The sequence below is a fragment of the Phyllobates terribilis genome, unplaced genomic scaffold (genome assembly GCF_046119375.1).
Source record: "Phyllobates terribilis strain yellow unplaced genomic scaffold, ASM4611937v1 Scaffold_12__6_contigs__length_324123572, whole genome shotgun sequence".
In the NCBI taxonomy this organism is placed as follows: domain Eukaryota; kingdom Metazoa; phylum Chordata; class Amphibia; order Anura; family Dendrobatidae; genus Phyllobates; species Phyllobates terribilis.
Window position 1 is genome coordinate 297,616,554 of NW_027362772.1, and position 16,894 is coordinate 297,633,447.

The 16,894-nt window shown below is 44.7% G+C and overlaps 1 protein-coding gene across 1 annotated transcript in view; it reads right to left on the reverse strand.

The window, feature by feature from the left end:
* Positions 1-6,949, reverse strand: part of LOC141171666 (indolethylamine N-methyltransferase-like) — a 45,142-nt gene extending 38,193 nt beyond the window's left edge. The window contains exon 1 of the mRNA XM_073655329.1: positions 6,718-6,949. Within this exon, the coding sequence (XP_073511430.1) occupies positions 6,718-6,868 (151 nt within the window). The 5' untranslated portion in view covers positions 6,869-6,949. The remainder of the gene's footprint in view (positions 1-6,717) is intronic.
* Positions 6,950-16,894: the final 9,945 nt, after the last annotated feature.

Consider the following 16,894-nt stretch of genomic DNA (forward strand, 5'->3'; position numbering starts at 1 on the left):
GCAAAAGGGTAATAAAAAGGAGATTAGAGCCATGGAAGAGGAAAACCACAGTTCTAGTTCTCTGGCCTACACCAGAATCTTTTAAACAGATATATTTGTGTCTGAACAGTCAGCGAGACACTCAAACTATTTTTTTAATGTAAAAAAAGCAAAAATGTGGATTACACCCAGATTTGAACCATAGAAGAGGAAAACCACAGTTCTATTTCTCTGGCCTACACCAGAATCTTTTAAACAGATATATTTGTGTCTGAACAGTCAGCAAGACACTGAAACTGTTTTTTTATTGAAAAAAAGGCAAAAAGGTGGATTACACCCAGATTTGAACCGTGGAAGAGGAATACCACAGTTCTAGTTCTCTGGCCTACACCAGAATCTTTTAAACAGATATATTTGTGTCTGAACAGTCAGCGAGACACTCAAACTGTTTTTTTTAATGTAAAAAAGGCAAAAAGGTGGATTACACCCAGATTTGAACCGTGGAAGAGGAAAACCACAGTTCTAATTTCCTGGCATATACCAGACTTTTTTAAATAGATATATTTGTGTCTGAACATTCAGCCAGATACTCAAAATGTTTTTTTTATGGAAAAAAGGCAAAAAAGTGGATAATACAGAGATTTGAATGGTGGAACTGCAAAACCACAGTTCTAGTTATCTGGCAGAAACCAGACTCTTTTAAACAGATATATTTGTGTCTGAACACTCACAGACACACTCAATTTTTTTTTTTTGGGGGGGGGGATACCAAAAGGTTAATAAGACTGGTATTTGTATAGTATGACTGAGGAAAAAAAAAAAAAGAGGATTTAGTTAAAAAAAAAGGATTTTTCCTGGCCCCTGAGACCTGGGGCTAAGTCTAGCAATTTGAGCAGCAGCAGCACACAGGACTGTAATGCAGTGTTTGTTGGTATAACCACTGCATCTCCCATACAGCCAGCCTGCTTTCCTGCCTGATATCTGGGATGGATATTAGTTCTGAGAAGGACTGTTTGTTTGATTTTGCAGGCTTTAGAGACCCTACACTACCTATTTCGCAGTATAAATCTCTCCCTAGCTCAGCCTACACTGTCTGATCCGAGCGACTGTGTCCAAGATAGTGGCACCCGGTTTTAAATGCTTGAGTTGACGCTGTGCGGCCAGCCAATCACTGTAATGCCCACAACCAACATGGCTGCGGCATTACAGTGACTGGCTGGCAATCCCTGCATGTTCATTGGCTCTGTAAAGAACATGCAGGGCGGAGACCCGAGCTCCCGCCCGAGTAACCCGAAAATGCTCGGTGTTTGCCGAACATCCCGAGTAGTGAGATGCTCGGGCGAGTACCAAGCAGTGTCGAGCATGCTCGCTCAACACTAATGATTTTTAATAGTCCGAAGCCTGGGGGCATATTGAGCAATGATTCAGGTTTGACATTTATTTTGAGAGTTCAGTTGATTTAGTCCCCTCATTTTCTGAGTTAGCACTTCAGTCTTAACACTTCCCTATATGTAAAAAAGAAAATTACACTTCTGAGTCCTGCCTGCATTCAAGAATACTTTTTTTGTGCAGATTGTCTTCTTAAAATCTGTCTTTATGATTCTATGATGTAAAGGAATTTTTCTCTTGTCATATCATCTAGTGATGAATGAATCTTCCAAAATTTAAATTTGGTAGTTTGTTTGAACTTGGCAAGGAAATGTAATTGTCATCAAAGTTATTTGCAGAAAATTGAATGTTCCTAATGTTCTGTGTCTCCCAAGATCTCAAAGTTTAATAACTGTAAGGTGTAAAAAAAAAAGCTCACCTTCTAGTTCACCATTTTTTCTAGTTGGGAACGAATGGTTAAGAATTATACAGGTGGGCATTGCCACTCCCCACCCTGCCCATGCTTAGTTTTGTCTCACAAACAGTTTGATATACCTTAATTATTTATGCATTTAAATCTAAAAAACTAAAACTTTCATTTGGTTTTTAACCTCTTTTCCCCCCCGAGGGTGGTTTTTATGTTAATGACCGAGCCAATTTTTACAATTCTGACCACTGTCAATTTATGAGGTAATAACTCTGAAATGCTTCAACGGATCCAACTGATTCTGAGATTGTTTTTTCATGATATATTGTACTTCATGATAGTCATAACATTTCTTTGATATGTGTTGCGTTTATTTGTGAAAAAATAAGAAATTTGGTGAAAATTTTGAAAATTTCACAATTTTCAAAATTTGAATTTTCATGGCCTTAAATCAGAGAGATATGTCACACAAAATAGTTGATAAATAACATTTCCCACATGTCTACTTTACATCAGCACAATTTTGGAACCAAAATATTTTTTCTTAGGAAGTTATAAGGGTTAAAAGTTTACCAGCGATTTCTAATTTTTCCAACAAAATTTACAAAACCATTTTTTTATGGACCACATTATATTTGAAGTGACTTTGAGGGGTCTTTATTACAGAAAATACCCAAAAGTGACACCATTCTAAAAACTGCACCCCTCATGGTGCTCAAAACCACATATAAGAAGTTTATTAACCCTTCAGGTGCTTCACAGGAATTTTTGGAATGTGGAAGAAAAAAATGAACATTTAACTTTTTTCACAAAAATGTTAATTTAGACCCCAATTTTTTTATTTTTACATGGGTAACAGGAAAAAATGGACCCCAAAATTTGTTGTGCTACTTCTCTTGAGCATGCCAATACCCCATATGTGGGGGAAAACCACTGTTTGTGCGCACGGCAGGGTTCGGAAGGAAAGGAGCGCCATTTGACTTTTTGAATGTAAGCTTTGCTTGAATAATTAGCGAACGCCATGTTCCTTTTGGGGAGCCCCTGATGTGCCTAAACAGTGGAAACCCCCCACAAGTGACATCATTTTGGAAACTACACCACTCATTGAACTTATCTAGATGTGGGGTGAGCACATTGAACCCCCAGGTGCTTCACAGAAGTTTATAACATTGAGCCATAAAAATAAAATTTTCACATTTTTCCAACAAAAGTGTTTTTCAGCCTCCAATTTTGCATTTTCATAACGGTAACAAGAGAAATTGCACCATGAAATTAGTTGTGCAATTTCTCCTGAGTAAGCAGATACCCCATATTTGTGGGGGAAAACCACAGTTTGGGCGCACAGCAGGGTTCGGAAGGGAAGGAGCGCCATTTGACTTTTTGAATGTAAAATTTGCTGGAATAATTAGCAGACGGCATGTTGCGCTTGGAGAACCCCTGATGTGCCTAAACAGTGAAAAGCCCCCACAAATGACACCATTTTGGAATCTAGACCCCTCAAGGATTTTATCAAGGGGTATAGTGAACATTTTGAACCCAGAAGTACGACACAGAATTTGATAACATTAGGTCATCATATTGAATAAGTTGTCATCAGTCTTGAGTGCAATTGCTCGCTACTTGAACTTGCATCGGGTACTTGGGTACGCACCAATTATCGCGGGTGTTTGAGTGACATGCTCGAGTCCTCGCCCCGCACGTGCGCTCAACACTAGTCACCATATTGTCATCATTTTTTTTCTTTACTTTTGAAAAAATCCCAACCCCAACACAACCCCAACCCTAGCACAACTTTAACTCAAACCCTAACCCTAGCACAACCCTAACCCTAGCACAATCCTAACCTTAACCCTAGCACAATCCTAACCCTAACACAACCCTAACCCTAAAACAACCCTAACCCTAACAAAACCCTAAGCCTAGCACAACCCTAAGCATAGCACAACCCTAACCCTAGCCCAACCCTAATCCTAGCACAACCCTAATCCTAGCCCAACCTTAACCCTAACCATAACCCAACCCTAGCCCTAACCCTAGCACAACCCTAACCCTAGCCCAACCCTAACTATAGCACAACCCTAACCCTAGCACAACTCTAACCATAGCACAACCCTAACCCTAGCCCAACCCTAATCCTAGCACAACCCCAACTCTAGCATAACTCTAACCCTAGCCCAACCCTAACCCTAGCCCAACCATAACCCCAGAGTTTATTTTTTATGCCTTTCCTCATGCGGTATAAGTGATTAGATTACTTTAATTTATTCTTCGGGTCGATGCGATTACAACGATACCAGATTGATATCGGGTTTATATGATTGACAGCTGTCATACACTAAAAAACCTTTTCTTTGCAAACACTAGTTTTTGCATAGCCATATTTTGAGAGCTATAATTTTTCCATTTTTCGGCTTACAGAGTCATGTGATGGCTTGTTTTTTGCGGAACAAGTTGGTATATTGGTACCATTTTCGGCCATGTGACAGTTTTTGATCGCTTTCTATTCTGATTTTTTTGAGGCAGAATAAGCAAAAAACAACAATTCTGAATTTTTTTTATGCCATTCTGCGTGTGGTAAAATTGATAAGTCAGCTTTATTCTTCGGGTCACTATATTTACAGCGGTACGACATTTATATAGTTTTTTTATGTTTTGGCGCTTTTACACAATAAAAACTATTTTATAGAAAAAATAATTTTTTTGTACCTTTTTATTTTGAGAGCTATAACTTTTTTATTTCAGCTGATGGAGCTGTATGGCGGCTTGTTTTTTGGGGGACAAGATGACGTTTTCAGCTCTACCATTTTTATTTATGTTTGTCTTTTTGATCACGTTTTACTCCATTTTTTGTTTGGCGGTATGATGATTAAGCATCGATTTTTGCTTAGTTTTTTTTTTTTTACTGTGTTCACTAAAGGGATTAACAAGTGGGACAGTTTTATAGGTCAGGTCGTTCCGGATGCGTGATACCATATATGTGTACTTTTATTGGGTTTTTTTCCATTAAAATATTTATTTATCGGTACAGTATATTTTTATTTTTTTGGGATTATTTTTTCATTTTTTTAAATATGTTTACATTTTTTTAATTTTTTTTCACTTTGTGAATCTTTTTTTTTACTTTTACACTTTGTCCCACTGTGGCACATTCATTTTTTTAACTCAGATCGCCTGTATAGCATAGAGATGTTGCTGCAGCATCTCTATGCTATGCAGGCTGCAGCCCTGTGCACACAAGTCAGGTAGACCGGTCACTAAGCACGATCTACCTAACTTCCTGCTGTCTCATGACCCGGATGTCGTCATGATGACATTGGGTCACCATGACAACCACCGGGACCCCCCACAGACAGCACGGGACACCGCTCCTAGCACATAGCAATAGGTGTTAGCTGTGACAATCAGTTGATTGTGTGCGTGCGCAATCACATTCTGTGTAATAGTACGTCCCTGGCCCAATAGATCCAGGGCACAAGGACGTACTATTACCACATATGTCAGAAAGGGGTTAAAATTTTCATTTTAGGATCTAATAGCATTTAGATGTTTTTGAATTTTATTACTTGCCTTAAAAGGTCTACAAAAGTCTTAAAGGCTTTGGAGACTCCCTGCCAAAGGATAAAAATCTTGCGTATTAATTGTGCCCATATTATCACCTATTCATTAAAATGGTGTAAGTTGTCCATAAAGAGCTTTGTGTCATTTCCCCTTCCCAAGTTTGAATTTGTAGGTGCACACTGAAATTTTTTTAGCAGTGACCCATGGCTGGTGGTAAATCCAATCATCAAAAAGGAAAGGAAGGAGATAACTGCGTTCTTAAGATCTTGCTGTTATAAACTTCTACATTCTGATTTATGCCTCCTTTCTCCTATATGGACGGTCACTTCAAAGTCTGATTTTTAGATTATAATGTATTATTGATGTGATTGGCTAATTATTATTTGCAGTGATACTTTTTTTGTCAAAAATTGAAAAACAGATACATTTAACACAGAAACCTTATTGAAACAATAGGTCAACTTATCTTCTGATGGCACATTCCCTTTAACAACAATTAAGAAATGCTCTTCTTTTGTCATTTTCTACTTATCAGCTTGTCAGACAGTATCTTAAAATTAGCAGATCACAAAGCATCTCCCTTCTAGTACCCCAAGTAACGACTAGCACCGTACACGTACTGCACTTGTTGGGAGCGAGTGTATTAAATAGGCTCAGTAAATGTGCCTGCTCCATTCCTGGCAGATGATGAGCGATGATTTTCAGCCATCATCTGCTTCTAAAAGTAGCGAGTGGAGTCAAGCTCCATCCACATTTGTTAAGTTGTTAATCTCTTACAGTAGAATATAAATGGAAGGGGTCGCACTGTTCCATGTGAGTATCAGCCCCCCAACCAATGGGCTACCATGACACCTGGGGTTCTGATGAAGACCCCTGCTCCTGTCATGATGGTGCTCTTATAAAGACTAGCCTGTGGTTGGCTTCATTGGAGCCATATATACACATATACACACATATATGGCATGTAAAAAGCAAAAGCAAAACATCGCCTGGTCTTTAAGGTGTTTATCTGACTGTAAAGCTGCAGTTACACTTCAAGATTATTGTGAATCTGATCCTCATGCAAGTTCTCTTGCCAATGTAGAAGTGGATTTTTGTGAAACATTCTGTGTCTGTGTATCCTTACATTAGATTTGTAAATAATTGCACCTACTATTGTAATTTTACATTTTTTCATCCTTAATATGTTTTCCAGGGTTCCATTACTTTTTCCAGAGACCCTACACCTTCATCATGTTCAATTACCAGAGTTTTGTTATGATTCCTCGGTAAGGTGATTGCTACTTGTTTTCACCCAAACTTCTAAAAAGATTTTTTTTCCAAATTTGCATTATTTAACAATGTTTAAAACTAATTAAATGTAGAAAGATTCATAAAATACATACCCTCTGTGAACGTTTTTGTAAGATTTTCAAGGGGAAATATTATGGAATCGTCTCCAAAAACCATTCCAGATTTATTTGAAAAGTAATCTTCTAGATTTTGTCTGGCATCAAAACTATCTTCATGGTAGATCTTGTATTTACAGGAATCCATTGTGTAATCTTGTGTCACGGATGAGTTGTTTCTCTCTACACTGGCTCTTGAGCTCTTTATATAATTTGCAAAGCTTGTGAGTAAGAATTATCAGGTGATGAGTCCTCATCTTAACATATAGAGTCATGGGATTATACATTCACCTGGAAACTGTATGATCTTTCTATAAACAAGTTGCTTTTAGAGTATGCGCAAACAATATTTTTTTCATCAAGATAAAGTGGTGAAATGTTTCAAGACGCTTGTGTTATTTTTTCCTGAAGTGTCTTTTTTTGTGTTTTTCTGAGTGCTTTTTCCAGTGTTTTTGGGGGTGTCTTTTTACTGTCTCTTTCCTGATAATTTTTTTTTAACTTCATCCAACAATGAAGAAACCTCTAGCAATTTTTTAAACAAAAATGATGGCAAAATGCTGAAAAATAAGCCCGACATCTTCTGAGTGTCTCATGAACCTTGCTTTTGACATGCATTGTAAGTATGAGGCATCTTCGAGGAAGAAAATGGCTAGAGAATGATCTGCTCATTTCTTTTAATTACTGAACTACTTGCTCACACCCAACATGCACTGAACATCTCAATAACATATTTGAGTAAAGAACAAATTTTGGCAAACTCAGCCATTGATTTAAACACTAAATGTACATGTCATGGGGTTACCGCGACAGTTTGGAGCCAGAAGACGTCGGATGACTCCTACTGCTGCTGTGAGAAGAAGCACTTCTTTATTTTAAATGTGTTGGTTTCTATTGACAGAATAGGGGTTAAGCAGCCATCTTGTATTTCCCTGTGTTCACAGCTGAGCTTGGTTAACCACTTCTCACTCTCCCTTTATAATCTGGGCTCTGACTCCGTTCCTTGTCAGAGCTTGAATTTACTGCATTGCTAAGGAGAGTGAGGAGATCTATGACAAGGAGTGTTGGAGGAATAACTTGTGACTGTTGCCTGGTTTGCATGCGTGGTTATTCCTTATCCTCCTCCATTTAGGTTAATTACTCCTTCCTTCACACCTCGGTGCTTCTCTCTGTTATATGTGGAAGAATATTTTTTGTGCCTGGAGTTTTTCTGTTTACCCCAGACTGTGTTGCCCTGTTTGTCGGATGGGTGTACTTCGGTGCACAGTAGCACCCATCTTCCCTGGGTGGGGGAAGAGATCAAGCGGAGGACTATCTCAGGAGTTAGGGCGAGGGAGGAGGCCATGGCATCCTCACCTTCAGAGGTGTCCCGTGGAATTGGGCAAGCTAGGGCGCCACCTAGTGTTAGGGTCAGGGTAGGAGCTCCGATCCCTGGTCACCCGACAGCTGTGTCGTGACAGTAAAATCAATTTTTATAAGAGCTATGTCTCCTACAAGGTGCTGAGCTTGGTTTGATCTGTCATTTTGTTCTGACAGACTGTCTTTAACATTTATAACTACTGTGTCATGATTTCTCCTCTCATTGTGGTGAGTGGCAGCTCAGCCATCTAATCTGGGGCAAGGGTGTGCTGAGCTGTAAATGTAGTGAGTGATAATCTAGGTGCACAATCAGGGCCAGGATGTGCTGAGTTTCCTAAATGTCTCCTGTTTGGAATGATTCCCAGGCTATTTATCTGGCTGTCTGCCTCTTATCTCTGCCATTTGTAGCTCTGCTCAGTTTGGTGTGTATTTGCTCTGTGCTTTGAGTTCTAGTATTCTATAACCACCCTTATATTTTCCATTGACCATCCATTTGCTTAACTCCTTTGTCTTGATCATCTACCTTCTTGGAATTGTGACCTGAGACTGTGATTTGACTGTGCCTTTGCTTTACCTCTCTGTTTAAAATGTACTCCATCACTTCCCCATCTCACGGCGTGTCTGTAAGTAGTGACTAGCGTAACATTACAACTGGCCATACATTTGTCTTTTTCACTAGTATGGATTCAGTTTAAATGCTCAGTGACCAGGTGGCAAATCTAATGCACATGATTCAGGATCTCGCTAAGAAAAGCCAGAATCTTGAATTGTGGCACTATCAGTTGCAGGGTCAGATAATTAGTTGAATGAACACTACCTATAGTCCTCCTTTGGCAGCACTGGTTGTGATATTGGTTCCTTCTGATGTACAGTTGATCTCTCCCGAACCTTTAACGGCCTTCCCTGATACATTTTCAGGAGAGAAAAAACAGTTAAGTTTGTTCAGGGAGAGCTGTAGGCCATTTTTTATCCTGTGACCTCAGTCTTCAGGGGATGAGTTCCAGCAGGTGTGATAATCATGTCTCTACTGCAAAGGGGCCCTCAGACCTGGTCATTTTCTTTGTCCTCACAAGTCCCAGAATGGTTTTCTGTTGAAGCCTTTTTTGACACTTTAGGTTTGATCTATGAAATTCCTGACAGGATCCATGTCAATGAGGCAAAGATCATTAACCTAGCACAAAGGGGCTGCACTGCTGAGGACTACTGCACAGAGTTCCGACAATGGTCCACTGAAGTTCTATGTGTTACACGCATGCCACTAGGTTCAGATAGGGCGAGACGGGTTTCATGAATTCGTCGGAATCCTGGGGTAACCGTTACTCAGGGCGACCATAGGCTGCAGCTTCTCTCAGGCACACGGTAGATTCAGTTGCTGACCAGACACATCTGACAAGAGTCTTTTAAACAGTTTAACAGTAGAATTTAATCCGAAGCACAGCCAGTGCAATTCAGGGATATTACAGCAACAATCTTCATTACAGTACAGTTTAATAAAGAAGGCACAGTAAACTCAGTCTCTTCAGTAGCATAATTAAGCACAGATTAGATCTCTTAGCAGTACACTTCTATGCAAACACAACCACAGGCTTTTCCTTCACAAGGACTCAATAGAACACCGCAATCTTTATCCTGCCTAGAGATGGAGGGGGGGAGGGTTTGATGAGGGGGAAGATCCCTATGACACGATTCCTTCCAGTCCTTATCTTTCTGCCTGATAATACTCCACACTGTTAGCTCAGGGAGTCTATCTGACCTGTGTTTAGCTTCACTCCTGACCTGAATTCTGTTCCTTTTCCTTCTATGAGATACAGATCACACACTAACTGTCTCTTCGGCTCCAGCCAGACAGTAAATAGCTTCCCCACAATCCCCCTGGGGCCCTGCTAAAACACTCCCTGTCTCCTGTGACTTTGTTAACCCTTCTAGCTGCTGGATGCTTCTGGAGCACAACACTTCCTGTCTCCTGTGCTTGTGTTACTTCTAATAGTCGCTGGATGCTTCTGAAGCTGAAGCAACAGGACTACTTCTGCTTGTCACATAAGGAATGATGCAGCTTTCTGGTGCCAGTTCAGCAAAGGTCTTTCTGAGATGCTTAAGGACCCTCTGGTTATTCATGATTCCCTTGTTTTCTGGCAAAGGCCATGACTCAGGTCATATGGATGGACCACAGAATCTGTGAAAGATGTGGTGAGCAGCAGGATGCCTATTATACTTCTCCGTAGTAGATCCACTTACTGAAGGTGGAGTTTTTGAAGATGAAAGTTGCAGTTGCCAGTTTTCGAGCTGTGGAGAAAAGGTAACTTTTTTCCTTTGATAATGTTCTGGTTTATATGGTTATGTCCTTCAAGAACCAGGTATTGCCAGAATTCGCTTTCATAGATTGCGGGTCTGCAGCTAACTTTATTGATTCAGGACTGCTTCTGAAATTTGGATTAGGGACAGTTAGTTTCGAAAAACCCATTGAAATTTTTGCGATTGACAAAACACCACTACTTCAGAAGTTTGTTAAATGGTTAATGTAACATACCTGGCGGCGTCCTTGCATAGTGGTCCATCTCCCACTGTGCAAGAGTGCGCACTTGATCTCCTGTCCAGAATGTCTCTCTGGCTTCCCTCCTTGCTGTCTGTTTGTCTGTTTTGGCTGCATAGGGCGACGCCCGCTGAACTTCCTGTTTCTTGTACCTGCTGCGGACACGCCCCTGTTGCACCTTCAGCCTATTGCTGTCTATCTTTGGGTATTTATACCACCTTCTTCCTCAAGATGGCGCCTGAGCATTGTTTCTTGTCAGTTGGCTTTTTGTCTCTGACATGCCAGGTCCTATCCTGTTTTCCTGCCTGTTTTCCAGTTCTGTGTCTGAACTGTGGTCTGTTCTTGTGAACACGCTTCTTGCCTGTTCTTTCGCCTTCTAGGGGCCGTATTCCTAGATCTGCCTGTCTGTGCCTTGCGGTATCTGTTCCCGTCTGAACAGAGTCCTGTTTGTGTCTCTGCCTTGCGGTATCTGTTCCCGTCTGAACAGAGTCCTGTTTGTGTCCCTGCCTTGCGGTATCTGTTCCCGTCTGAACAGAGTCCTGTTTGTGTCTCTGCCTTGCGGTATCTGTTCCCGTCTGAACAGAGTCCTGTTTGTATCCCTGCCTTGCGGTATCTGTTCCCGTCTGAACAGAGTCCTGTTTGTGTTCCTGCCTTGCGGTATCTGTTCCCGTCTGAACAGAGTCCTGTTTGTGTTCCTGCCTTGCTGTCTCTGTTCCCGTTCCTCTGTTCCCTGTTGTCTGTGCCTCGTTTCTACTTTAACCTCGTCTCCCTTTTCCCTCTATGTCTGTTTTCTGCGTCTTTCTGCAGAGTCTGAACCCGCTCCTAAATTCCTTCTCGTCGTCTTTGTACCTCTGTTGTGAATTTAGTGTACGCTCGCTACTTCTGTGTAAGTACTGTGCGTGCTTCTGGTTCTGCCTTTCCTTCTCCGTCTGTTCTTTGTGAACAGAGTCCTATCCCCTTGCCTTGTTTACCGCTCTGCGGTGTCCGCTCTGCTCCTGCTTAGCTTGCCGCTCTTGCGGTTTCTGCTCTGCTCCTGCCTTGTTTACCGCTCTGCGGTGTCCGCTCTGCTCCTGCTTAGCTTGCCGCTCTTGCGGTTTCTGCTCTGCTCCTGCCTTGTTTACTGCTCTGCGGTGTCCGCTCTGCTCCTGCTTAGCTTGCCGCTCTTGCGGTTTCAGCTCTGCCCCTGCCTTGTTTACCGCTCTGCGGTGTCTGCTCTGCTCCTGCTTAGCTTGCCGCTCTTGCGGTTTCTGCTCTGCTCCTGCCTTGCTTACCGCTCTGCGGTGTCCGCTCTGCTCCTGCTTAGCTTGCCGCTCTTGCGGTTTCTGCTCTGCTCCTGCCTTGTTTACCGCTCTGCGGTGTCCGCTCTGCTCCTGCTTAGCTTGCCGCTCTTGCGGTTTTCACTCTGCTCTTGCCTTGCTTGCCGCTCCTGCGGTTTCTGCTCTGCTCTTATCTTGCTTACTGCTTCTGCGGTTTCCGCCCTGCCCTGCTTCTGCCCGCTGCTCCGGCAGTCCTGTCCTGCCCTGCTTGTGCTCGCTGCTCCTGCAGCCCCGTCCTGCTCTGTTCTTGCCCACCGCTTCGGGCGTTCCCTCTCTGCTGTGGTTGTCTACCGCATCTGCGGTTCTGTGACCCAGTCTGTACTGGGACTTAACATCTCTGTGCTCCAGCCCGTCCTTTCGGCCAGTACCTCCCTGCCTGCATACTCACCTGTATCCACCCATCTGCATACCTGCCATGTTTGCTTACATCCACCAGTCTGTGCCAGCCTAACCTGCCGGTTCCAGTAATCCCAGTGTGGGTCAACCCCCGTGTCCGGAGTTTGACCTGGAGTAGCACCTGGTCCCTCTGCCCGGTTTCTCCCTGGTGCACTGGCGTCGTATGCCGTCGTGCCACCTTGGTCGGATCGGCCAGATACTTAGTCACGCCTCTCCAGGCACTCTCCGGTCCATGGTCCAGTGGAACCACAACCCCCGCACACGCCAGTCAGTCCGGGCGTGTGCATAACAGTTAATAGTGGAATTCACGCTTCAAGTGGGAGCACTTCAATCTGAATCCAACTCCTGTTTTGTCTTGGATATTTTACATGCTTGCTTGGTTCTTCGACTTCCATGCTGCTTCTTCACAATTCTGTTATTGATTGGTGTCAGAACAAGATTAAGTGGAGCCTCGATTGTTATAAGAAATGTCTCAGTTCTGAACTAATATCCTCGGCTAGTCTGGAGGGTCTGCCAGGGTACCTCAAAGACTTCGGAGATGTGTTTTCGGAAAGAGAAGGAGAGACATTACCTCTAGTGTTGAGCGAGCACTAAAACGCTCGGGTGCTCGAAGCTTGGGCCGAGCTCGCCGTGATACTCGGGTGCTCGACCCGAGCAATGAGCCCAATGTTAGTCTATGGGAGACTCGAGCATTTTTGCGGTGGCACCCCCGGCAGTCTTTTAAAAGCCTAACAAGTGCCGAAAACGATAGTGACAGTGATCAAATGACATGGGGACAGCATGGGGATCGCCCCAGGAAGCATTTCTGACCCCCAGGTCACTGCTGTCAACAACGTGGTCAGAGGTATTAAGCCACTTTTACGGGCTCACAATAAAACGTTCAAAAACGAAAGTGAAACTTTTTTCCTGTGAAATATGTTAAGGAACATCCTTTCCAGGGAAAAGACTTGTGTATAAGTTGAAATAAATGACCAAAACCAAAAATACTCCTCCACACCTTCGGCTATGTTCACAAGTAGCATTTTTTATGCGTTTTTGCACTTTTGCATTGCTTTCAACTATGACAAATGCATTCACCGTGAAATGTCATTTTAACATTTTACAACCTTATCTGGCCATGTGCTGTGTGACACATGCATAAAGTGCTGAAAAGACAAGGGAACAGCATGGGGAAGACCCCTGGAAGCATCTCTGACTCTCAGGTCACTGTCTAAAAGTGTGCCCATCATAAGTGATCCTTACCGCATCAGAAGATGCAAACTTGCAACTATCCCCATGCAAGTTCTTGTCCCAGGGCAGTGTTCAATTGTACCTCCCCCATTCCTTGCAATACAAACTCAAGTATGCAGCCCGCCACCCACCCACCCCCAGGCTGCAATACCATACTGCTTGCTTGCTTGCACTTTAAATTGGGCCTTTTAGGCATGTGGAGGCGGAATCTGGCCACCACGCCATGGCTGTGTCGGCGGCCTGGTATCCATACTCAGTCCCCAGCCGCCTGGTGGCCGGGTGTCCTCGCTTGCTCCCCAGCCTCCAGGGGGTGGCCGGGTGTCCATACTTGGTCCCCAGCCACCCTTATTTGTCCCGGTAACCTTTCCCACACTTTTCTTAGCCTGGCCTTCTTTAGGGCAGCATTGGCCGAGCCCACCGGACTATCAGACTCCTCCAGTGGGCCCTGGCTTCTCCATCAGGGGAGTTGAGAGTGCCAAGGTGAGGAGCATGATGAGGATGATAGAAGTTAGCATCTGCTTTGTTTTTTTGTAATGCAAGCGCATGTATGTAGTAGCGGCTAGGCCTGAGGTGGTCAGCGTTTTGGCGCATATCCTACCTCCTCCGAGGATTGCTGGATGTTTTCCTGCTACTATCCAAGTTCTATGACTCCCGTTAAAACAAAGCTTCAGGTGATAAATGATGGATGAGGTAGTGTCAAAGGAGAAAGAGCAGGAGGAACAGGGACCATTCACATCAATATCAGGCCAGTCAACCAGATATGTCTTGTAGGATATGTTTCTGTAACAAAAGGAGCGGTTCGGCTACACAGTTATAGGGCATACAGTGAGTGCAATGCCTACCAAAAATTTCGAGCCACTCCAATGCCCCTTGGAAATGACATGGAGGTCAGAGGGCTTTAACTAAACCTTTTTTTCCATTTATAGCAACTGGGTCTCCCGTGCACTGTTGGCCTAAGCAGTGAATGGAAGGCTTTCCAAAAATTATGAGGAACTGCAATGCCCCTTACAAGAGCCATGTGTGGCACCCCAGGGGTCTGGTCACCACAGTAACAGAGATATTACGTCGGAGAGCAAGTGGGAGGTTTCCTGGTCAGGATCCCTTAAACATGCAACATCCTCCTGCCCCAATCCTGGGAGGGGAGAATTCTGCCCTTATAAACTGGATCTGGGGAGGGGTTGAGTGAGTCAGAGAACAGTCAGAGTCAGAGTGAGAGCAAGGGAAAGTAACAGCAAGGAGCTCTGTAGGAGCTAGGAGCTAAAGACCAGCGGCTGGAAGCTGAGCAGAGCTCGCCCTGGCAGAAGACAATAGGAACCGGACACAGGAGTCCGAAGCTGTTAGTAATTATATATCCAGCAGCAGAAACCAGCCGGCAGGGGATTTCAGGTCCTCTGGCCATAGAAGCCCGAAGGCTCAGTCACAAGCAAGGGACCAGCACCGCCGTAGTGGAGTGGAGGCTAACAGAAGGCCCCAAGTCACCAGCCATATGGGTGAGCACTACACGGTACACTCAGGGACGTGGGCTACTTCTACCCGCTTACATCAAGGTAGCCAGGAAGAGTGCAGACAGACGGGGAGGCCTACAACTCCACCTGGCCAGGGGAACTCCTGCTTGCTCACAGACTGACCAGGCCTCTTATGCTAGCCAGTACTCGCGGGAGGGTCTACCTTATAATCATCAGTAAAGACCCTGAACTGCACTGCAAAGACTCTGAGTCATTCCTGCTGTGCTCGTGCACCATCACCCCCATCATCCACACTCACTGCCCTGAGGCTATACTCCTCCCGAGGGGAGTTATCCCATTCTATGCTGCGCACACAACACCAGCCTCAGCGGTCTGCCTCGCAGCGGTGGTACTCCCTGACCGCAATCCACGGGTGGTGCAGTCAGACAATTAACCTCAAAACCTAAGAAAGACTGCCACTGGTTTGACCAGCCTGAGCCACGGGACCGGGTCACCACCACGGAGATTACAGACCCCAGAGACCCGGCACCGGGTATCCCACACACGTGTACACATGGCCCAGGGGGCGCGTCACATGCAGTACAGCATATTACAAACATAAGTCCCATTATTGGGGAGTAGGTGTCCCATGGTATTTGCTTATGCTTTCCAAGCAAAAGTTGCCAAAAATTAGGACGGAGCAACTTGCAATGCCCCTTACAAGAGCCATGCAGTACAGCATATTACAAACATAAGTCCCATTATTGGGGAGTGGGTGTCCCATAGTATTTGCTTATGCTTTCCCAGCAAAAGCTGCCAAAAATTAAGACGGAGAAACTTGCAATGCCCCTTACAAGAGCCATGCAGTACAGCATATTACAAACATAAGTCCCATTATTGGGGAGTGGGTGTCCCATAGTATTTGCTTATGCCTTGCAAGCAAAAGCTGCCAAAAATAAGGACGGAGGAACCTGCAATGCTGGCCCCCTGGTGGTATAGTGGTGGTGGAGGCTGAGGATAAGGAGAAGAAGATTAAACAGCCGAAACGAAGAAGCGTATACCCATGTGTGGGTGTGAAGCGGTGCATGTGAATACACCTCCCGAAATAACACAGTGGATTTGACTTTATGTTACTCTGCTGTCATTTGGTGGTGATGAGAAGTCTGGCCCAATCCAGCCCTTGTTCATTTTGATAAGGGTCAGCTTGTCAGCATTGTCAGTTGACAGGTGTAACGGGTCTGGGAGGCGGAACCTCTGAGCAACTATACAAGGGGGCGGTCCTTGTAAGGAAGCGGGTGGCGCCCAGGGAAGTTGGGCAGGTAGTCACAGCAAGTGACCGGGGCAGTCTCTGGGTAAACGGGCAGGAGGTCACGGCAAGTGACCGGGACAGTCTCTGGGTAACGGGCAGGTGGTCACGGCAAGTGACCGGGACAGTCTCTGGGTAAACGGGCAGGAGGTCACGGCAAGTGACTGGGACAGTCTCTGGATAACGGGCAGGTGGTCACGGCAAGTGACCGGGACAGTCTCTGGGTAACGGGCAGGTGGTCACGGCAAGTGACCGGGGCAGTCTCTGGGTAAAGGGCAGGTGCGACCTGTGACGGCTGAGCCTCCAGGTAGGCTAGCAGGCGAGTAGCAGATGTGTGCTCCCAGGTGAGCAGGCGAGAGTCTCTGGACAGGCAGGTGGTCACAGCATGTGACAGCGGAGCCTCCAGGTAGGCTAGCAGGCGAGTAGCAGATGTGTGCTCCCAGGTGAGCAGGCGAGAGTCTCTGGACAGGCAGGTGGTCACAGCACGTGACGACGGAGCCTCCAGGTAGGCTAACAGGCAGGTAGCAGATGAGCGCTCCCAGGTGAGCGGGCAAGCTGGTCCATAGACAGACTGACTGGTGTCGGAAGGCAGACC